Raw genomic sequence first — 27,486 nt, 5'->3', positions numbered from 1 at the left:
GCAGCTTCCTCACAGTCCACTTTCTATACTTTTTTTTCTAGGCCCTGGCCATGGTCACAGTCTCATGGAATTCAGTTAAGATTCCAGCTGTGTGATCACAGAATGAGTAAAATATTTGCAAAACTAGTGCTTGAGTTTGTTCAGTTTTTCCACCATAAGGCCTGTGGGAAGAATACAGAAACAAGATGGAGAACATAACCCACAGCCTTAAAAGGCTGGCTACCTGAATTGCTTCTGCTGGTGGGAAACCCATCGACAGATTAAAAGGTTGCAGACAGAACTGAAATCAGAGACAACTAGAAAGGAATTCTCCATATTGATCTCTTTTGAAGCAGTCCTTTATCAACTGAGCTTCAAAGAAAGTTAGTTGAGCTCCATAGCACAGTATAAGGCCCATCTCCATTCTCCCCCTAGATCTAAAGAGCCTGAAATAAGTTTGGTGTGAAGTTACCAATGTTCTGAACATGCTAAAAAAAAAAAAAGGATGACAGGATTAATTATGTCACCGTACATCTGATTGTGAAGGAGCCTCTAAAGTGAGGTTTTTTATTTTGCTTTGTAGATTCATCCATGTAATAAATAAATAAATAGGCAGACAGGAGTAAATAGAATTCCTATTCTAGAGGCCACTTTTATAATTTTATTGAGGACCGAATACTTTCAGAGCAGCACACTTGACTATTGTGGGAAAATAAAATAGTAATTATGCAACTTAGCACTTTTCAGTCTTGCCTACAGTGTAAACACTGCATTGATTTAACTCCACCACTTTAAATAAACTGATGCAATTTGTGCATAGACAGGGTAGGTAGGTATGTATGTAGAAAGTCACTGCAATTATCTAATATGAGGCATATCTTAATTTTCCTCCACTGCAGGCTATTGTGTTTCACAAGCCACAATGTTTAAGTCTCACCCTTAGTTCCTATACTGTCTCATACCAAAAACACCTCCCACTTTTTTCTTATAACTTTTAAAATACCCGTATCATTTATTTATTTTACACAGTCCTACAAATGTTTGTCTTTCAGTAAAAGAAGTGAATCCCATATTTATTTATTTTTCTAGGAAAAAAAGTAAATTATTTTGAAGACTGAAAATAACCTGAGTTGCATTACACATGTCAGTAAATCATTGTTTTAACCCCTCAGCAGGTGGCAGCACAATTATGTCATATTAATTCTGTACTGTATTAAGTAATTTGTTCTTAAATTTGCAATAAAACCTGCGACTATTGGCTAATAATACCAGATGGAAGCGTTAATAAGAAAAATCAGGCTGTCTGTTTATTCCAGTTCTTCAGGATTGCTTCAGCTGCATCTAGTGTGCTGTCTTTCTGCAAAACAAGGAACATCACTATTACTGCAAGTATGGAGTTCCTGAAAAGAGAGTAGCAGTCATGATTGTATCATCCAAAATCAATATTTGGCAGTTTCACTTGCATCCTGTAAATATCTTTCCATTTTTCATTAACAGTTATAGCTACAAATCTAGACTACACAAAGAATTCAATGCCGATTCCTTGCAAATATTTATTAGGTATATTTAAAAGACAACATATTTTCCTCAGTATTCATACTATCAAATTTAATGAAAGCAACATTTCTTATATAAATGCCTGGCATTTATGCAGTGATGTACTTGGCAGCTCTATATTGGAGACATACTAGCATAGTTTCCTAATCTTTATGTGTACAGTTGCGATTTTTAAATCTCCATGCAACCAAGTTATGCTGTGAACTACTTAAACATAATCCCTCTAAATGTGGGTAATCCATCCAGTGGCCAGTTGTGTGGCTTGGCTACAACCTGGCGGGTCATACAAGTAGTCTTTAACTTTACATGCTTGCTGCTGTTCGTCCTGGGAAAGCCACATTTACAACCAGCAAGTTTCATCCTGGTTGTTACTGGCTCAGTTTACATCATAAGTCTTTATACCTCATCAAAAGAACTAAGTAAGACAAGCAGAAACTCCCCTTCATTACTGGTTCGATCTAAGGCTCTGATCTTTGTACTAGAACAGTTAAGGAGTTGCACATGTTCCATTATGCTGACTCTATTACAGAACACTCAGGAAACATCTTAGGGCTGTGGGTTTATCAAAGCTTACATACTTGTCCCCAAAGTCTTTCAGTTTTTTTAAGAACAGATTCAAAAGGAGGAAGAATATGTGAAAAGGAAATGCTCACAAAATGACAAAAGTCAGCCAATTCACAAAAAACATGTTAAATAACTTCAATCAATTACTTGCAGATTTCTGTACTGCACTGATTTCTAGAAGTCTTAAGTCTTCCCAGGACACAAATTTACCTTAATGAAGCAAAAACGTATATATTTTTCAAACTGCTTTTTTGTCTCAGGACCACAGAATGCTGAAAGAGGAATTGCTGACAGCTTCTGAAACATAAACCAGAAATATTTGCTTATTTTATATATGTATTTAAAAAAATCTGTTTTAAGCATGATGATTTTACTATTCCATTTCTAGAACTCTCCCTCCTGACACGCAAAGGAAAGACAAAGTTTGGTTTTATATACACTAGCTAGGCTTAACCAAATTCAAATTACTTTTCTTAGGCAAAACATTTCAAAGGTACTTTTGTACAACTAACACTGAAGCATGCTGAAAGAAAAGTGCTGGGACATAACACAAACCTACAGGTTTTTTTATATTTAGCAATATTTTAGCCACATCATTATCAGCAGTTACTATAAACACCAAATAATATTTTGAATGGAATATCTCTATGACATTTAATAAGGACAGTTGCACTGCTCTTGCTTTCAACAGAAAAGCATTTCTAAAACAGGAGTATGTCTAAGATACCTTACCTTAGACCTTATCATCCATTTGACAAATTTATAATCATAAGGTTGTTTCTCATCTACATCAGAAAGATCCACATCTAAAAAAATTAAATTTAAAACAAACATGTTGTAAGATTTCCTTGACTCCATTGGGAAGGCATTCATTAACAACACTTTATTATAGTTAATACTTAAGAATAAAGATGTATGTTTTTATTGTAAAATATAATTTAAAAAATATACTATAACAAAATAGGTCAACAGATTGAATCTCTCCATTCCGACCTGAGCACTTGCTTTCCATTCAAAGCAAATTCTGACACGTAGCTTGGATGAAAGCTATGCAGTACTCCAAGAAGTCCTCAAGTCTGGGTTATTGAGGGATCAGGACTGTGGAGGGTACTGAAGAGTGTGTTTATTGCATGCACAGCAATAATCACTGCAACTGCGATTTCCTCATCTGTGAAACTGAGGTATCTAAAACTTTCTGACATGTGGTAGCACTGCAAGGTCCAGCTGTGTTTAAACATTTCTGTGTGAATGACAAGTGCCATTAGGACCAGTTAGTGAAAAACGTGGAACTAGAACATGTTCCCCTGTGGGAATTCTTCCTCCAAAGTTACCAAAACCTGCATTTCCAAAAGGTTTTGTAAATTTTGGTAGTATTTTACAGTGTTTAGAAATCAGAATGCCTCAAAGGGCCTTGAAGGTATGACTTCAGATTAAGAAAAATAAGCAAACAAAAAACAGAAAGGGGAAAGTACAAGTGTACGAACTCAGGATATTAAATCAGGTTCTTGGCGCTCAAACCTTTTCATAACCATAGACCTTTTGAAAATAGAAATTTTTATCCACCTTCTTTATCTTCCCTAAAACCTTGCCAAAACTTTGCAAAACATGGAGAGTAGGTACGATCACAAACAAAGGCTTTGCTGAAGCTTATAAAAATCTAACTCCCAGGCAAAGGTCAAAGAGAAATTTTAGTCCCAATTAGCACTTCTGACAATGTTATACAAACATGAAATGAGAATACAGTTTATAATGAAAGTTGCGTTTTCAGCTTAACTACAATACTTGCTTTTGACACCCCTTTTAATAAACTTCATACTAACTTAATGTAGAAACATCAACAATCATAAAGTATCCTCCATCTGGAATGACAGGCTTTAGTCCAGCTTCTTGAAGTAGGTGAGCCATCCGATCACGCTTGCTTTCCAGCTCTCGAGACAGTGAGTAAAAATAGCAGTCTGGGTCATCCATGCGTTTATAGTCTATCCAAAATGCTTGTGCCAAAGCCTCCTGGAAACATAATCAATGTTCAAAGCACTCATGGATACTCAGTAAATTCACAGATACTCACACTTCCTACTGAAATCATACGGATTTTCCTATGATTCTGGCCCTTATTAAGCAAACTAGCATACAGAAATTACACAAGCTAGGTCAAAGAGTGCAATTTGTTTGTTGCTTTGTACTGTGGCAACACCCAAAGCACCCAAACATTTGCTAGGCACTAATCATATACAGAAGTCACAGTCCTTGACGCAAGGGTTTAGAACCTGAATTGAAGCTAAATTTACATTATTGACAATAATGTATCATAGAATACTAGAAACTATCAGACAGAGATAATGCTCAGTAAAACAAGACGTTATTGCGACAACTTTTATTTGTATTTGCTAGGAAACCAATAAGATTGTCATGTTTTATGCGAGAAACAGCAGTTTGTAGGTGAAAGAAGAAAGAATCTGCAAGACTGATTTATTTATTTTTTTAAAACTTCTAGTGAGTTGATCAAATTTTGTCTTCTCTTCTTGGACGCCAGAAGACATATTTTGACTAAAAATTTGACTAAAAATCATTGTTGTGATTATTGTTTTGTTACAGTGAGTCCTGTAGTTTTGCTACACCAGAAAATAACCTCCTCTGCCCCATGCGTACCTACCTGTAATGGAGTTGGGCAAGTATACAGTGTATTTTGGTGAACAACTTGCAAATGCTTAATCAGGTTCTGGGGGCCAATAGACCAACCAAGCTGAAAGAAGAAAGCATGCATAAGTTATACTTACAGCAATGGTGTTACTAAAAATTATCAAAGAATTAAAATTAGCCAATGTCTCAAGTTTTTCTATTTTAAGAATTGGTAGTGAATTGGTTTTGATGAAGAATTCAGGAAAGAGCTGGTTTACACAAAGTTTGCCCTTAAAATTCTAGGTTTGAGAGAAAAGTTATAGTTTCACTTATCCCTGTCTCTCATAGGGTACTGAGCAAACTTTTAACTCTTCATATAACAAGGGTTAGAAATCAAAGCGAGCATTTATTAGGAACGTCATTCCTAATTGTTTTAGAATCTTTCCATCTTACAAGCTCCTGTGTCAAAAGTGGTCTGAGCATAAAGCAAAAGCTCACTACTGAGTCGGATATGTCATGGTTCAGTTTGAACACAGGGGATGAAGAAGAAAGAATTTAGTCACTAAATGGTTAAATATTTTTGTTTACTTTCTGATATATATTTTAAAGTCAAGCAAAATATCATCATTACAAATTTTACAGAAATATATGCAATTCCAAAACATACCATTATCACCATCTGAAAATATCACCACAAAACTTGGAAGTTAAAATATCATAATATCCATTTTTTCTCCAAGATTCTTGACTGGTTTTGAACAAATCGTACTGTGTTTATTTTTTTAGTATTGTTTTCTCACAAGAGCTTATTAATTGAGAGACAAGAAGAGAATTAAAACATGGATGTTCAAGATAGGTAATTACTCCAAATGAATGCTATCTTCATGCTTTGGAGACATGGAGATTTGCCAGAAGCTTTCAAAAGACAGGTCATAAAACCTGAGATTTTTTTACTGTAATAAATGCATTCCGTTATTTATATAACTGAACTCATTTATATTGATTGTTCTTACCTTCCAGCCAGTTACACTATATGTTTTTCCAGCACTTCCTATAGTTATTGTTCTTTCCCACATACCTGGCAACGTAGCTGTATATAAAATAAAATTAATTGGGTACAGGTGCACTCACATATTCCATGTAGTTAGAAAAACTGTACTGCCCCTAGCTCAGAGCTATATGTTGACGTATCATCGCAGCATACAAAGCAAGCAATGAGAATATTCTAAAATTATAGCAACTGTAACAAATGAGAAAGGATATATGGGCCAATGCTTTTTGTCATGAGAAGAAGGTAAAGATTAATGAAAGGATAAAGAAGAGGCAGAAAATAAGAGGCACAGTTTGTGAAAACTACATGTTAGTTATCCCTAGCTAAAAAGCATAATTATTCATAAGAAAGATACGATCTAAGAAGTGGCTACCCATTCGTCTCAAGACAGCACTATTTCTGATGCCTGATAATAGCACCATATACAACACTCATTCAGGCACTGCAAGCCATTTTAATAGAATTGTCCAGTTCAGTGTCACTGGCTGTCTCAGACATCAGGAAAATAAAAGAATTATTAAGGCTTCTAACCCAGAACCGAACACCACAAGAATCAGAAAATCAGCAGAGTGAGTAAATAAATTACATTTTGTTATATAATTTAAACAGGCCTGTGACTGACCGACAATAGCAGCAAGCTACTGATGTCTGCAACGATTAAGGGATGCATAGAGGCCTATCTCTATCTCTGTGTTTGTATCTGGTAGGAGACGAAAATCCTTTGTTTCCTTTCCAAGGTGATGGCAGACCAAAGGTCTCTTCCTATAGTTTGCAAATTTTTTTCTGTACAGTGCTTCAGGGGAGCTCTATTTGGACTCGAACTTAATTCACTTTCAACAGAACAGATGAATCAAGACACACTTAAGTCCGAGACACAAAGTTAGACAAGGTCAAACCACAACTGCAATTACAGTGGTTGACAACATCCGGCTCCACCTCATTTGTACACTAGAACCACTACCAAGGAATCTGCCAATTGTTAAATCCCCTCTCTAGGGAGACCAATGAACAAGGATTTTCCAAATAAAACCACTGAATTTCATAAGGAATTTTTTGCAGCAGTTATCTGCATTAGACACGGTGTAAGTCTTTGCAGTTATTGGAAAACAGGTATTGTATTTTTTTGAGCACACTTGCCAAGAGGAGAAACAAAACAGCAGGAAAGAAACTCATATTCCTATTAGCCCACCCATATTCACTCAACCGCTCTGTGACCTTGAAACAAAAAGGCAATTTGAACAGATGCGCCTTCTAGCTAGCTAGATCAAGAGTATAGATACTTCCTAAAGGCAACCAAACTGGCTCTCTCAGACTGCAAAAAGAATTGAATTTCAAAGCTAATGCCCTCTAGTGACACTGTTTTGCCACACAGTCATAGGAATTTGACCTTGAAGACAGAATGTAACAGCATTTCAAACAATAGCAGCAGCAAAAGGGCACAGGGAAAGAAATAGCCCTATTGCTTTTACAAGCAGCAAGTTTTAAATAGAGAGGGAAATTCCTCCATGCCATATGGCAACACCATTATATGACATCATAACCAAGTCTGACTACAATTTAAAAACTAATGAAGTGCAAACTAACACATGGAATAAGCCTGTTACCTGGGATGACACTCAGCTTGTTGAGAGGCTTGTTCAGAATCCTCAGTCAGGAGATGCAATCTCTGCATCTGCCAGTGCAACCCTAATCATTACTTAGAGGAGGTCCACGGTTTTGCGAAGTCAGATAATGATGAGAAACACGATGAACTGCTCTACACTACAGAAAACTGCTTCAGTGACAGCACAAAGACAGTACTAATTTTATGATCTGTGGCTAGCAACCCCTGTGAAATTGTATTAAGGAACCACCACCAGACCCTGTAAATTGATTCAATATCCATCTTTCATCTCTCACTAAAAAAGTGTCACTGTATTTGATGGAATATGTAGAGGTTAATATGCAAACACAAGAGTTTTTAAATAGTGAAATAACACATTCATTTTTTCTTGTATTACCTTTTGTAGATTTAAAAAAAAAAATCTAAGAAACTTAAGTTAAAAAGAGCAGACCTTGTTCCTTTTACTGAAATAATGTTTTGTTTACAGTGTTACCCTGAAGGTTCTATAGTCATTTTAACACTAAAGTTAAAGATGATGTCATAGGATCTGTTAGAGAATACATTCCTTACCCTAGCTGACTAACTGTCCAGGCTTTAACTTGCATTATCATTACATACTATTTTCATATTTTATGCTAAACTACAGAATGCCTTTTGTTCAACTGGAAATTGTTTTGGTTTGAAGCATTAAAATGACAATACTGATATAAACAAAAAGAAGGAGTTACTGTGTCTCAAGAATTCACCACCTGTCCACTAAGACAAAGTGTAACTGACAACACAAGCATTCGGACCTGCTGCCATTGCAAAGGAAAATGGATGATCTTATACCACCCACACAGATTTTGCTTCTAAGGATGGCTATTTGCATGAACCACCTGCTAAGTACATGAAGCAAGCTTTAATTTAACTCATTTTACTTTGCAATTGGGACATGATAAACCACTGTGGTAACTTGCTAGGATGCACTGACTCAGATTACTATCACACGAACGTACCCAAAACATTCCCCTTCTTCCATGTCTGAAGGTCTTTGAGAAGGTATCACTACCAACACACCACAACTGCCAGGAGATCAGGCCGCTTTCAAAACAGACTCATAGCCTATGCGTGGCCAATACAATCAATGTATTGCAGCTGTATGATCAGCAATTTTGTAGCTGAGCTAATAAGTATTGCAAGGTCATTTAAATATAATTTCCTTCTTACATTTTATAAGATTCAGTTTTTACAATGATGTAGCCCACACTAACAAAAAGTTTATTTTATTGCCGCTCTACATATATGGAATTGAAGCATAGAATCAAAGTTATTCAGCATTCAACCAGTGGCAAAGCCAGGAAAAGACCTAAGCTTTTTCAGGTTTAAGTTATATTTACATCCTTTGATTTCGTTGTTTAATCTCAACTAGATGTCTCTACTGCACATGACTGAAATGTGCCTTCGTTATGACAATAAGTGTATCATAACTGATAGTTCATGCAAGATGCTACCATTAGAAACAAAACATCTGTACATATAGTAAGGAAGTTTTGGACTTTAGACAGATCAAACACATAAGCAGGTTCAAACCAAAACCACCACACCAGAAACTTTTACATAAATGCTTAGCTGTAGCATTATAGAATTGGGGAAGGAGTTCAGTAACCTGCACTAGATTCACTTAGGCAGTGGGAGTGATTCCACTAACATCAGTGAAACTTGGATCAAGAAGCAAAACAAGAGGGACAGGGACATAACATCATATTTGGTTTTCTGGTTTGTTCTTGCAATGATGCTTTACGCCTGTAGCAACACTGCCTGAATGCTTCAGCATGCTTTCACACTGCCTGTGCAGCAACTGACTTCATTGAATTCAATGTCCATTACTTAACATCTTTGGAGGGACTTAAGAGCTTTTGGAAATTCTATTTGGAAATTATTCTTCAAAATATTTTTCAGAAAAGGTAGGGAGTCTCCTACTTAAGAGTCTAAACATTGTAAAATAGTCCAAGCTTGAAGTTTGAGCTCCTTCCAGCAACCATTATCTCCAAGAGGCACGTTTATGACATCACCCCACAACCACTTCTAAGATGCCACAAAAAAATCAGTACCTATTTTAACATGTTTATTTCCTTTATAGACCAGCCATTCATACACCTCATCGCTGATGCACAGGGTATCGTGTTTAATACAGAGATCAGCTATTACTTGGAGCTCTTCTCTGGTAAATACCTGGGATACAAGAAAGTAAGGGACAATACATTAATCAGAATGTTTAAGGAATACTCTGAAATTACAGTAGTGTTAAAGCAGGACTCTTACCTTGCCTATAGGGTTGTGCGGGGTATTCAGAATAATTGCTTTTGTTTTGGAATTAAATTTATTTGCAAGTTCAGCAGGATCTAAGACCCAATCAACACTAGATGCAGAGTTTCCATCATTTTTCTAAAAAAAAAAAACCAAACCAAAAAAACCACCAAAACATAAATTTATCCATTACTTGAATACAACATGTCACAGCCTAAACAGAGATGCCCAACTTATCACCCTCAGAAACTTTCATAACCATACTTGACAATCTATCCAATCCGTCCTGTTCTCCTGGGAGAGGGCATTTCTAGGAACAGGCAGGGAGCCTAAGAGCAAGGTAAATTATTATGACAGTTGCTGTCCCCTCCCAGCCACTGTCTGTCCTATAGCCTCCCCAGGAACTGGTTTCCAGGATCTGTTTACACACATGCTGATTATATCAGTGTGTAATGCAGGAAGCCCAGTCATATGACATAAGAGTTTGTAGCCTTCTCAGACACTAGAACAAGTGTGTGCATGCTTGGCTGGAAAGACTGATCACCACTGGAGAGATTCAAGATCTTTTCCTCCTCCTTGTCCATATGAAAATGGCGAAACAGTTAAAAATCTGTACCACTGAGGCTCTGGAGTTGCTGTGATATTACACAAAGACAACGGAAGTTTGGGCCAGTTGCTACAGAGAACAAAGAGCATGGCTACACTAACTTTCTGACACCTGCACATTACTGGGAGAGGGCCAGACAGAAAACAAGGGTGCAAAACAGAAAATACCCAGAGGAACCCCATCATTCAAAATGCCCCTAGAAGGAGGGCACACAGAGGAAAAATCTCACCTACTTCCACTGCAGTCCTGGAGGTTTTGTCACTCCATGTTGTTCTGATTTCATGGTGTTCATGCAAGAGTCCTGCCTAAAAAGCACCTCAGCCCTCCCCATGCAAAGCTGCCAGTCACCCAAAGCAACGGTAATAGGATCAACACTTTGCATCCAGAACAATCCTTGCAAGCTGTCAGCATAATGCCAGCAGTACCAATTTGAAAATTAACCCATACTAAAATTACTCCTTTTTACCAATAAAGGAAACAGTAATTCTCATACGTATAGCAAATATGTCTACTGCAAGATCTCTCCTTATTTTGTAAACAGATTTTGGAAAAGAAATGACATTCTGTCATTGTAGGAATTGCTGAAGGGATCAGAAACCAAATATTTTGAAAACCAGCAGATACAGAAATTGCACTGATATGTGATTCTCTTTCCCTAATTTGCACTGAAAACATTCTCTGATGACATCCAAAAAGGAATTATGATCAGCTTTCAGAATGTGCAAATTAAAGTAAATGAGAAACATTGTCCCACCTTCTCCAACAGTAATAAAATATTCTATCTGCTTTGGATTGTCATTGCCTCAGACTTATATTATAACAAATAAACAATTTTTTATATAATTAGATACTATGAAAAACTATACAGAAAAGCATTGCCTAGGTGTTCATCAAACTGTATTGAGTATGGATAAGAAACTTTATATGATAAATCATTTTTAAAAAGCTACTCACATATCTCAGTGGGATAAAAACAGGCTTTGCACCCGCCATCTTTACCATTGGTTCGTAACAGTCATAAAATGGCTCTATTATTATTACCTGAAATTACAGTTATCAGTATCAGAAACAGAGAATTTACCATGCACAATACCATCATAGTTCCAGATTTACTTTGGTGGTATAACTTGATAATGTTTCTGGCACTCCACCCTGATCTAACATTGCAGAATGTTTCTCCTTTTAGAATATCACATAATAATGCCCTTAGCCTAAGTATAATAAGCACTCATTTTGACAACATGCAGGCTGTTCTTCTATAGTTACACATTATTAAGATATAATATTAGGAATATTTGGGTCCTGCACAGAGATTTTAAAGTGCAAGGCAAAAATGCAAAGATGGGAGACAGAAAATTGTTAAACGACAGAAGAGTTGCCCTAGTTCCGTCCATGAAATTCCAGGATTTTCTAGTATCCAGAAATCCCAGAAGAACGGCTTCAGTCCTCAAATTTTATCAGAAGAAAATTTTCAGGCAGAAAAAGAGGACAAATTCAAGGACAATTGTGTAGAGACTAGATAATAGGAAAACAAAAAAAAAAACCCAAAGGCTCATAGCAGAGGACTGTTACCAAAAAAGAGAAGTGAATATCAGAGCAACAGAAAAGGAAGAAAAGATACAAGCAAGAATACATTACACAAGTAAAACCAACAAAACATTGAACGCAAAATGCATGACAACACAAAAAGTTCTTGTCCACTACAGATAAAAATATCCCCCCAAAATTACTTTTAATATCATTGACAAAAAGGCAGACATCAGTAGTGAAGGTATGAACCATCACAGCTAGTACAGTAAATTAACAATCTTTTCTTTAAAGGACTTTTCTGCTTTTCTGCTACCTATGCTGCTACCACACAATAGTCCAAAACAGAACTTGATACACAAAGGTTATTCAAACAACCAACAACACTTGGCACGCCCTTAGCCTTCTGTTGTAGACAGCAGCCCATAAGTTTTCTCAAATAAGGACTAAGTGTGTATTGTATCACAGTAATAGCGATAAAGAAACTGCTACAGGTACCATAAGTATGAAAGAGAGGGCTCTGTAAGTTGGTGAATGATAGGAAGACATCCAAAGGATAGTCTCCTCATCATAGCTTCCGAAACTGTCAGTGAGGTGTGCAACTGTAACAAATAAAGTTAATGGAGATCAGAAAGAAGCCCCAACATTAGCTTATATTTAAAAATGGATGAATAAAACCCAGACTAATTCTCATTTCAGTGAGTATACCTGAATATTTCAAATAAAAACTTACTTCGTCTCCCTCTTCAATTAATGCCTGTATTGTACTAAAGAGAGATCCATAAGCTCCCACGGTCACCAGGATATCTGTAAGAGGATCAATCTTCCTTCCACAAACTCTCTCGTACACTTGAGACAAGGCTTTCACCAGTGAAGGGTGTCCCTGTTTAAAGCAAAAAAATGCAACTGATTGGTGTGCTCCTGACAACTTACAAAACTTATGTTTGGGGGTTTTTCCACATATATCAAAACAATACATTTTGAAATAGACAAATTTGGGATGAGCCCTCAGTGTTAATGGCTCTTAACAGGTAGCATGGTTTAAAGTTTTTGCACATTAGGGAAGAAAAGTGGTTCCAATTTATTTGTATCTACTAGGAAATTCTTTTTGTATATCTGATGTTGTTTAATTTCTATCTTCTTATTGTATCTCAGGATAGCTCCAGGTAGCCTACAGGAGAGGTAGGATAAAAGACAGGAGGAGAGAAACCAATTCATCCTCGCCTCCTTTAGAGTCTCTTTCTCACCCGCCCATACTTCCATCTGAAGTTCATTCTGTTTCTTTCCTTATCTTTCAACTAGAAGTTATTTGGTGCAAGGGAAATCTTTTTACTCTGTTCATATACTGCTGATAAACACAACTTGTGATCAGAATGATGATTCCTACAGTCATATCCCAAATCTCAGAGCACCATTCACCATTTCTGTCCCCTACAGGGACATGGGAGTTAACATACTCTTCTCAAAATGTGCAAAGAACAAGAAAATAAGCATGCGATAATATGCAATTCCGTTTACTCAGGTAGACTACAGGTTTCCTGCTGTGAAAATCTTTTTTCTTTTTGGATACTTGGTGGAAATATAAAACAGCTCAGTGAGAAAATGCAACTATGTAAGAAAAAACCTCTAAAATACTGAACACTGTACATCAACACACAAAGCATAAAACCATGAACCCTTCTGTAAACAAGAACATTACCATAAATAAAGGCTTACAAGTCGTTGTTGATTCAAATGACAGCCATTTCTTGTCGTGAGTGTGTCAGCTACACAGGAATGCTGCACCACCCAAGTCACATTACGTCACTCTACAAGCCATAGCCCTACAGTCAATGAGAGGTCCAAGCACCGCAGAGAGCCGAGACAATGTCTCAATTAATCAGATGGATGTGCATCATTCACACTCATCCCTCCTGTATTTGCTACCACAAATACTTGTGCTCAAAAACCCTACAAGTGCAGAAGTTTGCAGAGGAAGTGCAAAGGCTCAAGATGGGAATATTGGTAAAAATTCCTCATTAATTACTATTACAGTACAATATATCTGCAAATGTTCATAATTATCATGGGAATTATCAAACTATTTGGAAATAAAGAACAAAGTGATAGAAGTAAATATTGAATAATTACATGCATTGGGAAAACTATATTTATGCTTGATTTACAAATTGTTTAGAGAATCAGTGTGTGAATATTGGCTGGAAGGCAAACTATAGCCCATTTTCTCTGTAACCCTTCCCCTTGTACCAAGGCTCCTCCAAAACCTTGTCTGCCTGGTGAGCAAAGAATTTTCAGGTACCTTGTTAGGGGTGAACGCCACACTAATGCTTAGCCCAGAAGTTCATTATATCCCAGCCATCTTTTGTGTGTTTCTGACGCTAAATAATTGCTTTATACATTCAAGTTTACATATACAGAGAGAGTTTTTATACATATATATATATATATATATATCATACTTGCAGAGACTCTATGCACACAGCTCAAGGTGATTAAACAAAATGATCCAAAGACGGATGGTAATAAGACTACATTCACTGGGGATTTTATTTTTTTCTTTCTGTTCTCACTGGGGCCCTGAGTGCCCTAACAAGCTTTAATGGCCCTGACCAGCCTCACCTGGAGCCTCTACCCAGAGTTATGCGCCTGGTCCAGGGCTCCATTTAAGAGCTATGTAGCAGGGCCCCTGGTCTACAATTCAGTTACAGCCATGCCTGCAACCTGGCTATAGACCCTGTTGAACCCAACTCCTACCTATAGATTGATTCTGTAGTTCGACCTTAGACCTGTCTTGTCACTCTGGTCCTGCCCAGTGATCACTGGGTTAACCACAATCGTTAGCATTGCTGGGCCTGACCTGTGGACTGACTTCCTGGCTTGACCTCAGGCCCACCTCACCACGACACGCTTGCCTGGTGATCTGGGCTGACCTCAGCCACCATCTCTGGACCTGCCTTGCTTAGCTACTGTGGGACTGAGCCCTGGCTGGTGAGGCCTCCACTCTGCTCGCTGTGATAGCTTCTCCTTTAGGGAGCTGCTGGCCTCTGCTGCTCCCTTGTCAGTTCTAACGCATGCAGATTCTCAGAGAATAGGAAAAAGGTTTTGTCGGAATATATACACAATGATTGCACAACTACCAACACAATTGCTGGCCTACCAGTCTATACAATGTTTTTCTATCACTGTTGTGTAACATGGTCATCTAGAAGAATATTAGACAGACTCCTTGGGGTCTTGTAGCAATCCTGACACATGATTCTCAATCAGGCAACATGGTTTATCTTTACCACAAAATACAAGAAAGACAAACCAAACAAGGAAGTGGTCATACTAAAACAGTAATAGTCCATTTGAATATCCTGCCTTGGACAATGATAAATGCCACACACTCACACCCAGTTCAAGACATAAACTTTACAAGCCAACGTACAGAATGGGTAGTGACTGTCCTCCAGGGGCAAATACTTACTGTTTTCATCACTTCCTGATCTCCACTGAAATCGATTAAATGTTATGGGTGAATCTTTTCTTGATCCTAGAGGCACTGTCTCAAGTGGTATCAAGTATTTCTTTCTCATTCTACCATTATCTTATCCGATTTACGTTTACACAGACCAAAATCGGAGCTAAATACATAATTTACACTCTTGAAACTGTGAATTGACTCTTCAAAGACAATCTATCCCAGATGTACTCTACCATTTTGCTCTTCCTGAAGGACTCTGCCTTGAAGAAGCCTACACAGAGGATGTTCATTAGTAACAGATAAGGGTCCTAGATCAACTTAATATGGGACATAACAGTATGACCTACAGATGAAACCAATTTAAAGTCAATTTTTTTTCCCTGTGGCATGCTCTCCACTGAACTCGGGTCCTCAAGTTCCACAGTACTTACAAAGCCTCGTGTGTACTGGTTCAGTCTGTCAACTGCTGCTGCCTTTGCCAGCTCTTCTTTAACATAGCTAGGAGGGGATATATCAGGAAGGCCTTGACCAAGATTAACGATTGAGGGATCTGCTGCCACCTTTGTAAATTCAACCCTAAAGAGAAAAAACATCTTAAAGCGAACGTACAAGATAAAATTATCTTTTCCTTCATTATCATGAAAAAGAAAAAAAAAAAAAAAAAAGAGTATTTCACTTTGACAAGTTCTCAGCAGTGGAAACAGGTTTTAGTAGAGTGCTCACATGGAGAGGTGGGGGCTGCGACAATATTAAGCAACCACAGGAGTCAGAGCGAACCCAATAAAAGGTTGACTTTCTGCATCCACAGAGTAACTCTTCTGCCAGCAGAACTGTGCTCAGATGTGCACACGCACAAACACACAGTAACTCTTGATACAGGCAAAAATGGAACACTACCCTCTTTGCAAAATGAAACAGACCTAATTAGAACAGGCACATTAAATGATTTAAAGGCTAGATTCTGTCAAGTGAAGGTGTCATTTAAACTATCCAGTCATCTCAGAGTACTATAATTCATATTTTTTTGTAATTTTAGGCAACAGACTGTTTCAGGTTGTTAATTAATTGTTCCTAGTAGCCTGTCAGATACAAACATTAGGATTCTTGAACAATTGTTTTTCCTCCCTTCACAGGTAAGCTTTGCATTTTACCTTTCCTCCCTACCCAAATGTTAACAAGATTTTAAAAAAAAAAAAACAACACACACAACAAAAATCCACCAAACAAAACCAAAAAACCTATGTAGCATCACAGTTCTATCAAAAATCAATACAAATTGCTAAAAATGAGTTTGAGGCTGGATGACCAAAACACCTTCTGTATACATATATAATATATACATGCAACTAATAAAAGCCCAAAATAGTGTTTTCACCAACTAACAAAATCCCATATTTACCAGTGATAGCAATATTGCTTTAAGATCAATTTAATGTCTAGGAAAAAGTGTGTTAAAAACAATGAGCTAAATTATAAAGACAAGTAAAATGGCTTTTGTGGGAAAATAACGGAAGATTAGCGAGGAATAAACACATTCAAGTGACTTGCAGCTGGGGTATCGAAAAACGTATCTCGTTCTAATTGTTGTTTCGCCTTGTGTGTTGGACAAGTAGAACGTCTGTGTTTAGATAACATAGGCCTGTCATAGACTTAGAGGCACCCTATCGAATATGCTCAAGATTCCTGCCCTGCTGTAGAAAAGATGAAAGCACACTGGTACACTACGCCTGTATGAATCCTTGATAAACAGGCAAAACCAGCAGGTTCGGTGATCCTCTAGCATGGACCGAGCTTCACAGTGCCTGCGTTCCTGCCTGTGTGCCTCTGCCCTGGTGCTGCTTCGGGGATCCCGTGGTTGGCGAGGCAATGAAAATAAATTTACTCTTTGCATTTCATCCATGGTTTTGTGGTTGTTCCTGCATCCTGCCTGCACCAGCTCGCACAGCTTTAAAAAGAAATCTGATTCATTTGGTAAACACAAACCAAGTGTAATTGAAATACGTTACTCAACAAAAGTAACATTTAAATTTGAAAGTTAGCTATACTACCATGCCCAAGAGTTATACTTGTCTTGTGTGGTTTGCTAGATGAAGAGAAGCCCAAGCCCAATATTTAAAGCTCAAGAAGAAGAATTAATTCACACCTTTAACAGAATTTGGTTCACTACTTCTAAGCAGTTGCCAAATCTATTTCAGCAGAGACAGCAAGTGATATATACCTTCTTATTGGCAATAATTATCAATTTGGGAAGAAAATATATCAGCCAAAGACATATTCTGAGATTTGCAGATATTTTCCTTTTACTTACCACACATTGCTATCAAGGCCTTCAATTCGTCTTGTGTTTTTGTGTCTGAAGGCCATTGTCTGCAAGATCAAAATATACAGACAGAACGGTTTTGTTAAGAAAGACAAAGTACTATATTGTTGGATTCTGCATGACAAACCCTCCTTCGTCCTTTCTCAAATATACCATTGCCAGCTGAATTCTGTAGTTACACAAAATTATAGACATGTTCTTTCATGAAAGCTTCTATAATAGCTTGAATTCAGACTAACAAGAAAATACACAAAAATGTCCAAAATTCTCATTCATCATTATCTAAAGCCACTGAACTTTCAGCAAGGATGGAACAGGGGCACAATTTAGCTCAGGAGCTCTAAAAGATGACCTAAAAAGAGAAAAATAGGGTATATACATTATTTTTCTTTTCTGTGATACACTAACAACTTAAAGACTGTTATTTCTAGTCAAATTTCTGCTCATTCCTGCTGTTTGGAAAGCGTGCATTTTCAAAGTAATTTTATTTGTTAAATTGATGGGTAAGAAGAAAATAGCAAAGACATTTCCTATTTTCATTCAGACTTTTAAAACTTTAAACTATTTACTTACAGCACAACACAACCACATTAGAACATGTTTTTGCTGTATATTCAGACCTTCAATTAAGGTCTTGAAAAACTGCTTTAAAATAGACTTTCAATGAGTACTTTCTATAAAGGCAGAGAAAAACTTATTGACAGTTGTGGTATTTTTAAGCTAAAAAGAGAAAAGAAAGTTAGGGGGGAAAAAAAAACACACAAAAAAAGTGGAAGTTCATTTCTATCTTTGTAAACCAGCCTGATACCGGAAAAAATACACAGGGATTACATAGTCCCTCAGTCCTCCAGACACTCGTGTTTCTTTGAGTCAGACTACTGATTTTAGTGACTTTTATCACTGTTAGCTGTTGTTATTGTCTGAAAGATTCAAAATCCATACTCTGAGAAGAAAATGTCTGTGTTACCATTACACTCCAAGTCTCAACTTTGAATCAATGGGAATGACTCACATAGAAATATGCAGGCACATGTTTGCACTCAACCTGTTTACAGTAATGAAGCTACCATATACATAACGATTTGAAGAATGGGAAGCTATAAAATTAAATAGATATTTCATTGCTCATATGTCTTCTCCACAGATCGAATTCTGACCTCATCTATGAAACACAAACACCAGAGGAATCAAGCACAGGACATGTTTTACTTGTCCTCAGGAAGAAAACCATTAAGATAACTAGATAGGTGAAGTTGTAATTCTTGACACAGAACAAGAAGAAATTAAGAAGGACTTCTGACTAGGTAACCTGTACTGCATCTATTTAAAAACACGCATACGGTTTAGAAGATGAATCCAATTTCACAGTGTACGTCTTGGTAAATATGACTAATGTTTGTCTGTACTATATAAATACAAATAACACAGCTACTACTTAGACTGAGCCACACACACACGTCTTTTTTCACATGCTAGACTACTTCTCATACTACAAGGAATAAGAAGTCTCACCTTCAATCTTTCCAGTTAATAATGAGAATTCTGTATGCTGCCATGGGTAAATTTGTTCCACTGACTAGCTCTTCTTGGAACTCCTCCAATTTATTAAAAGCTAAAGGCTTATCAACTGCAGGACTTTTATAATTAACTATAATGTAACTCTTAACTACATTAAGTAACCTTCCTTAGCTAAAAATGTATTGACAAGTAAAATAAGGCTTCACCTTACAGCTCTCATACTATTTTAAGTTTAAATATTTAATGATTCAAGTCTTCCTGTTTATTTTTTCTTGTGCCTTGAAACTAGTTTTAAAACAGAATAGCTGGACCTGCATTGGGTTCAGGTCCACCTTATTACTTTGAGAAAGCCAACCAATTAAGTGACATTTTAAAATGATACCTTAAGTAGCATTCTTTCTTCCAAAAAGTCATGACATTCCTAAAATTCTTTTTTGTTTTAGCCCAGTTATATAATCACTTGATAATCTTCAAGCCAATTCTAGGTGCAGGGCAAGGATTTCCATGAGTTTAAGTTAATTGGGAGAGGTATGTCCTCATCAAGCTCTAACTCTGACCTCCTGCTTTCCCTAACACTTTCCATCAAGGAAAGCACATGACAGAAAGTCAGGTGTGGCTCATATTTATCTTTCTTCCTAATACAAAGAAAGCTGTGATTAAACTGAATAGCAGTGTGTTTAATAATGATAGAAGCAAATACTTTTATATGGTGCATAATTAAATTGTGGAATTCAGTGTCAAAAGCTACAACTGAAGGCAAGATTTTAAGAAAATTTAAAAAAAACCCAAAACAATCAGGATTAGATGTCAGCACATGTAGTGAGAATATCCAAATCCATTAAATAGAATGCAAATACTTACAGGAAAAATTAAAATCTGACTCAGGCAAAAGCTGACCTTCAAAGTGGCTTGCGTGCTAAGAGAAACTTCTCAAATGGGCAAAATATGCTACAACTGTCCAGTACAATGGTTTGAACATCCGTTTTTAAGGATCTGACATGTGTCTTGGTTGACCCAAGCTGCTGACTAGATAAACTCTTGTTCTGACCTGGTAACCCAATTTACATTCCAGTGTTCTATATGCAATGCAGAGTGAGACCTCCAACCACCTACCATGTTGCAAAGTTCTGCTTTCTTCCAATAAAACTGGAAGACTTGAAATGAAGCTGCACAATCTTATAAGAAGTTAAGCTGGGAGACTGAGAAGATTCTGTAAAAAATTAAGTTTGAGGTACTTATATAGCCCTTATCAAGAAGCACCCCACTCTCATTATATTAAAGTAGAACTGAGATACAAAGAAATTAATTGTCTTACCAAAAATCTGTGATAAAGGTGGGATTGAAACTGTCTTCTGTATCTCAAGCTCTGGTGCCCTAACAACTAGGCAATCCTTCTGGCCTGGTAAGTGCTAGACGTGACTCTAAAGACTGAAAAGGATACACAAAGCAATAATCGCCAAATTCTGTTATGCTAGCGTGGTTAAATATCTCACTGATTCAAATATCTTATTTTCTTCTTGATATTAAATGTTTGGATCAATTTAACAATGAATAAACACAGCTAACAGATACAAATTGGCAACATTGCAAAATTAGTGCATCTCAAATATTGCACAAAATAGTTTTATCTAGGAAGCTGAAGGAATACTTACTGCAGAGGCTGAAAGTTTGATGGATCTGGAAAGCAAATCTGTTCGTCGTTGGTATGTTCTAATGCCAAGGCAACAGAAGCTTCGTGAAGCCAAAAGCATGCCTGGATAATAAATAAGTGACCTGAAAAAAACTTAGAGATTCCAGGAATGAGTTTCTACACATCACTAAGCAATTTTAAAGATAAGGTCCCCTTCTCTTCCCTTCAGTGATTTTGTTTCACTGAAATAAGTTCTAGTAAATTATTACCTTATCACATTTGTAAGCATACAGGATGAAACTTTTTAACTGACAGGGCTGCAAAATGTTCCTGAATGTCATCTAGAAGGAAGGTTTGCTCTACTTGACAGCACTGATCTTTTCCTTGAATGACAATTAAGACTTAACACAATTCAAGGTTCAAAGTCTCTGTTAGAACTGTTGTGAAAAATGTGTTGTGTAATAAAAATTGCTATTACAATTCCCAATTTAGACAGAAGAGAAAAATAGCCCAATTTTTAAAAAGCCACACAGCTTTAAAACTGGTCTCCATTTTCAAGTGTTCCAAATCAGGTATTCTGAAACTGAGATAATTAAGATCACCAGTCACACTGGAGAAGCAGGCCTACGCACTTTATGTAACTATACTAAGTTTTGCCACAGTGACTTGGCAAACATAAATATCTAGCACAGCAGAAAACAGACAGCTAGAAAGGACATTCTGTGTGGAGTAACAGATCGTTCACTGACTAGAGGAAATGTGCTCTGTTAATCAATAACTATAAAAAAGAATTAAGAGATGGTACTTCAGGCATCTACTTCCAGAATGTATTTTTAAACATATACGCTGGATGACATTACCAAAATGACTGGAATGTGCAAGAGAAAAACATGTAACCCGTAGAGCTATGTCAGAAACACAGTAGCCACAACAGTATAATTATTAACTTTGTCTTCCATACTTTATTCATTAAAGAATAGATAACCTCTGCTTCCCCCCAGGCTTTGCTACCTGAAAAGGGGAAGAAAACAAAAGAAAGAAAAAACCTATACTATTTGTATTAGAAACAAAGGAACACCATTGCCTGTTAAAACACTACCATGCAAGCCTTGCAGATAGAAGTAGAGAAGGTAATCCAATATCGAAGTATATGATTTTTTTCATTAGGAAGGACGGGTTTAGTCCAACAAGAAAGTGTTCTTCACACTTTCCATGTAAACTAACAGAAAAGCTCAACCAATACTCCCTTTTCATGATGCCTCATTGAATGAGTTAAGTTTTTAAAGTATGTTGATTTTGCCTTTCTTGTATTCCAGTGCTACAAACTCAAGTCTCAATTCTGAAATTAGGGTCTTTCTCATACAATACTGAGTTGTAGCTAACTCAATTAGACCCTCAATAATACCCATGCAATCCCATTGCATTTAGCAATCTGCAAGTATACATTTCATTGATGCTTTCTTTACAGGAAGAAACACACAATTTTCTCAACTCTGCTGGCCTGAGGACTAGCAAAAGTAAAGAGCAATTACACCTTTGACACTAGCCAGCAGATTCTCTGAAAGACACAAAAGAAGTGTATCTGTTTAAAAAGACCTGTAAATAATTTTACATTACTTTTAATAACAGTACTTAGCATATTTGACATAATCTTTGTTAATAATTACATTAAATCAAAAAAGTTGTGAGGGCCTCTATTTCTCTCCTTGTATATGCTTCCAAAAGCTACTTATGTAACATACTGATACTATCTTAAAATGTGACTATAACAATAGCGCCATTCTCCAGGGTCAGAGCAGAGGCAGGATTACTCTTGCAGCACACTGCAAACACTTGCAATAGTTAGCACAGAGGGACAAAAATGCATATCATTGCTTGTTTCACTTTGTATTGAGGAGTAGCAAAATGAAATAAAAAAACTTGCGAACCTTACACGCAAAATTAACTTGCAACTTTTGTAAGAAAAATTATTAACTGTTGTAAATTTTTCTAGCATCGGTGCCACGCTGCACTGAAAGACAATGTGGTATTTGACAAGCCATTTTTTGACACAAGGCAAACATACAAAACCACAACATAACATGAGGAGCAGTAGACCTCTATCACTCTGGCATAGTCAATCTCTGCAAGTACCTGAAATACCTGAAGTAAAAAATGATATCCACCTTTAATACCACAGAAACTGTGAAAGCTTTATGAGGGACATAATAAAGACTACTTTGCTGAACAGCCTGAGTAAGGAAAGTCAAGGCACCAGCATGTAACATTTGTCTCACTACATTTCAATCTTTGTGACACTTTCCCAGCAAATGCTGAACAGCATTTCTTCAGACTCAAGAGCCCTCAGAGACAAGACTACTGGCCACTAAATGGGAAAGCCACCTATAAAATTTTTTATTACTTTTTTTCTTTCTAAAAATACTTCTTCTCTCTTCTGCAATACTGAATATTTCCATTTAAGCTACTCTAGGAAATAAAGGTGAAGGCCTCCTTAATATAACCAGATACTCTCCCATACTGATCTCAAAAAAAACCAAAAAACCATGAACAACTTTTTTTTTTTTCCCCTAAACACACACATTCCCACTATAATTGTATATGACATGTTAATACGTATCACAGGCTCAAGAGAATTATTTACTGTTACTTTTAGGATGAGTGCACGCTTAATTATTACCTCTGTATCTGTTTTTGCAACAACCAAGTATGTATAAGACACCAATGAGATGTTTCGTAATGTCTTAAGGTAAGTTTTTCTCATCAAGATAGAAAGTTTCTTCCAGCTCAGGAAAGCTGCAGAGTGCTAGGCAGCTACAGAGGTACTGCAAACCCTGTTTCAACTCTCTTAAAAATTTGTAAGGTTCTTCAAACACAGAAAACACACCGATCTTTGTGGAGGAATGTAAAGGTATTAATTTTTTTCTTTCTTAGTCTTATTTTAATGTCTCTTTTTTCAATCTTGGAGACAGGCACCAGCTTTTTGGCCAAGGGTCATGTCTGTTAAACTCAGAAATTAGCAGTTAGGAATACTTTTCATGCCATTCTAATTTTCAGCGCCCTGAAACATTCACTCTTTAACTCATAGTCAGTCCTCCTGGAATCCAGGCTTGTATCCTCATAAAGAAAACAGGAAAATGACCATGTTAAGGGAAAAAAGGATAACGAATGACTACCCCTGCAGCTTCCTATTTTTCAGGGCAGTAAGAAGCAAGGAAGGCTAACAGAAAGGTCAACACAGCAAACGCTTTTTACTGGGGCTGGGAGGAAGAAACATTGTGGTTGCTAATCTGTTTTAAATTCGGATTTGGTAACTTAAACTAGGTTGGAAGATATAGCTAGACTTTGTCATGGGAACTCTATGAACACATCTGTGCACTAACAATCATTTAGCTCATGCTGTGGCACTCCAGCACAGATACAACCTCTGAGTCACAGGCTCTTCTGCTCCCGTCGCAGCTGCCCAACCTCTGCTCATACAGTACCCTGATCTCAGATGCTACTGTACCATCAGGGCATTTTATGTAAAATTACATGTTTGTAATGAATTGATTTTTTCCCCTTTGAAACTGAAGGCCAGATGCTACTGTCCCTTCATCTTTGAGCATCAGTTATACCACCTCTCTAAAACCAATGCCTTTGAGCTTGAAAGACTTATGTCAGACCCCTTAAGCTGCTGCATTTTTTCCATTGTAACAAGTAGTCTCAGTTTACTGTGCAGTCTCAGGAACAAACACTACTAGAAACACTGCAAGCCCATCAGCCACCACAATAATATAAATATAAACCCTATTACATTTGTGTTGTGTTTAATATCTGTTGGATATGCAAACCTGGAAAATGTTACATCTCAGCCAAACTTTGTTGAGCCTTTGAAAGACTCTCTTCATATGTGTCTAGAAGATGAAAGCTTTAGAGAATGAAAGGGTTGCCATCTTACCAAGGCCTCTCCAAAACTTTTTTTCTACCATCTAAAAGCAGTAAATGGCACGTCAAGCCAAGAGAATTGTTGCTAATTCTGCTGGACTCAGGGAAGTTGGGTATTCTTATTAAGGGCACTGAACTTAAGAACTGCTGTATTGGAAGGATTTGTCATAGTAGTCAACATTTTGTCATTTCTTCTTCCATAATCTTCATGGAATGGAGAAAACTTGAGCGTGGAGAAATAAATTTCACAATACGGAATGAGGAAAAGGATGAGGTGGTGGTGTTACTTCCTCGCCCCCCCACCCCCGCTCCATGTAGCAGCTTTGCCATTTCACCACTTCATATTGCAGTTATGCTTTCCCTGACGCCTCAGCCCACGCATATTTTCACCCCAGAAGCACTCCGCGTTTGCAGCACGAAGTTCGAAAGGCCAGGAGCTGACGGAGACTAGCAAACCCCCTGCCTCACCGACAAGGCCCCGCGTCCAGCAGAGGGGAGGGCGCCGGACGCCCACGGGACGCCCCTGCGCGGGTCCCTCCACATTCCCCGAGCCCGCGGCGCTGGCTCCCGGCCGCTCCAAGAGCCAAGAAACGCGGCCACCCACCCCCCACCGCCAGCTGGGGGCCGGCGAAGCCCGACGGCCGCTTCCCCCTTAGGCCCTCGGCAGAAAGAGACAGGCCCTGAGGCCAGAGCCTCCACCCCCCACCCTCGCCGCCAAACTCACCACCGCAGCGCCGCCTCTACCGCCCACCGCACTCCCGCCCGCAGAGGGAGGCGCGGAGCCGCCAGGGCGGAGCTCGGCGCCCGCCTGCCCCGCCACCGCCGCCCTGAGGGGGCGACCGTCTCCCCACCGCCCACCGGCGCTCCCTGGCGGCGCCTCAGCAGAAAAGGCGGGAAACCCCTGAGGGAAATGGCGGCCGCGCGGTGCAGAGAGGGCACTTCCATCGTCGCCCGCCCGGGACAGGGCACCGACTGGGCCGTAAGCGGCCGAAGAGAGTGTAAAGCTCCGTGGCCTGAGATAAGTGAAGTCCTGCCCCGCATCTGGAGCGGGAGGGGGCTGCCCAGGGCAGGTTTCTCGTGGGCATCCTCACAGGTGCCTCAGGGCCGCCGGGGGAGTGAGGAGCAGGACACGGGTGATGGCATCGGTGGGCACGGCCTGGAAGAGGCGGCGGGAAGGCCGAGCAGCCTGCCCTCACTCCTGAGGGGGAGATGATCCGTCGAAGGGCAGCTTTAGTCACTGTAGCGAGACAGGCGGTTGAGGTGGTGCCTTGCAAAGGCCTCAGTGGTGCGCCATGCAGGTGGGTGAAAGGCTGCTGCCAGGTGGGAGGCCTGCTCACGAAGTAGGACACGGCAGCTTGGCTGAACGTTCTAGAAATGTCTTATGATTGCCAAGTTCTGGTGGACTTTTTGTCAGAACTTGCATTATGAGTTTTCTGATCTCTTCGTGCTCCAATACTTCTTGATACGGAGCTACACGGACACTCATATATGTAGCATCTCTATGTAGCATCCACTATGAGGGTGGTGAGACGCTGGAGCAGGTTGCCCAGGGAAGTTGTGGATGCCCCATCTCTGGAAGTGTTCAAGGCCAGGCTGGATGGGGCTTTGAGCAGCCTGGTCTAGTGGGAGGTGTCCCTGCCCATGGCAGGGGGGTTGGAACCAGATGATCATTGGGGTCTCTTCCAACCCAAACCATTCTATGATTCTATAATTCTGTGATCTCCTGAGCAACATAAAAATTGGCACTTGGTGTAAACTGGGCTAACTAGTTACTCTCAGGTGTGTCTTTCTGGAAAGAATGAAGTGTCAGAATCTTTAACAATCATCTCATACCTATCATCTCATTCCCCTATCAGGAAAAGAATGAGGGTTTCCAGATTTCTTAAGGTCTTCCACAAAGTCACAGGATTTGCATTTCTAAGGTTCCCCTTCACAACGAAGACAACCAGAGAGTCCTTTCATAAATGAAAAAAGTTCCTTTTAATCAGCACCTCATCATCACTACGTTTGATTATTCAGTTAGAAAATATATATATATATATTTGAAAAGCCTTGGCAACATATTTTTGCTGCTTTTATAAATCTTTACAAAACCAGTTTGCCTTAATATTAACATCGCTGTATGGAGCTTTAAGAAAGAGAAAGGTTCTACACCTCCAATTGATTTTGTATGCTGAGTAACATTGTGATCTTAACACGCAGTATCTCAGACCACACTGCAGAGCTGAAAGAACCTCACAAATCAGATTTTTTACAGTGGCCTGGCATGACGTTACATGTTAAATGCGCTTATTGTTCTAAAATGTCCAGTAATACAGATAAATATTTTAAAAGAACTGTACAAGCCAATAAGAAAACACTTTCTATAACAAGTTGGGGTTTTTTTAAATGTTAATGCTAGAAAGAGCTCTAGTGTATCAATAATAATCGCAAAGAGATGAATTAGCAGGCAGAATGCAGATACTATCAAATGTGATAGACACACCTACTACTTGTATATCATTACTGTATGTATCGTGTTATTATATATATTCATATAAAATGAGAGAGAGCTGATTGAAGAGAACCAGTTTCATAACATGAACTAGAACACCTCTACTTGGATGTAGAAATACCCTGACAAAATTTAGAAATTAATCCCAGCTATTATTTTTAATCTTAATAAGACACACAAAGAACTTAACACTTTATTCCTTTTTTTCTGTCATGCTTGTTGAGAATACTCACGGTCTCAAACGCGGTGGCGCTGCTGGCAGAGAGGGCCTCTCTAAGCATCCACCGGAGGGCAGCAGATCCCAAACCTTGCCATGTCACAAGGCGGTTCAAAAAGGC

At 38.3% G+C, this 27,486-nt stretch overlaps 1 protein-coding gene across 4 annotated transcripts; it reads right to left on the bottom strand.

Moving 5' to 3' along the window:
• Nucleotides 1-606: 606 nt before the first annotated feature.
• Nucleotides 607-25,486, bottom strand: KYAT3 (kynurenine aminotransferase 3). Of its 4 annotated transcripts, none has more exons than XM_054211620.1 (14): nucleotides 25,379-25,486; nucleotides 20,753-20,883; nucleotides 17,571-17,629; nucleotides 15,694-15,838; nucleotides 12,530-12,679; nucleotides 11,224-11,310; nucleotides 9,678-9,800; nucleotides 9,467-9,587; nucleotides 5,733-5,809; nucleotides 4,754-4,843; nucleotides 3,921-4,107; nucleotides 2,833-2,906; nucleotides 2,311-2,397; nucleotides 607-1,336 (listed from the first exon to the last, which is right to left on the bottom strand). In XM_054211620.1, exons 2-14 carry the CDS (start codon nucleotides 20,849-20,851, stop codon nucleotides 1,274-1,276), a joined length of 1,362 nt encoding a protein of 453 aa, XP_054067595.1. In that variant the 5' UTR covers nucleotides 20,852-20,883; nucleotides 25,379-25,486; the 3' UTR covers nucleotides 607-1,273. The 4 variants fall into 4 exon arrangements, with proteins under 4 accessions (XP_054067595.1, XP_054067596.1, XP_054067597.1 ...); XM_054211621.1 differs by having other exon boundaries at nucleotides 20,753-20,873; nucleotides 25,379-25,466; XM_054211622.1 differs by lacking the exons at nucleotides 20,753-20,883; nucleotides 25,379-25,486 and adding an exon at nucleotides 20,416-20,685.
• Between the last annotated feature and the right edge of the window lie 2,000 nt (nucleotides 25,487-27,486).

This window comes from Rissa tridactyla, chromosome 8 (genome assembly GCF_028500815.1).
Source record: "Rissa tridactyla isolate bRisTri1 chromosome 8, bRisTri1.patW.cur.20221130, whole genome shotgun sequence".
Classification (NCBI taxonomy): Eukaryota; Metazoa; Chordata; class Aves; order Charadriiformes; family Laridae; genus Rissa; species Rissa tridactyla.
This window is presented reverse-complemented; position numbering and strand designations above follow the sequence as displayed.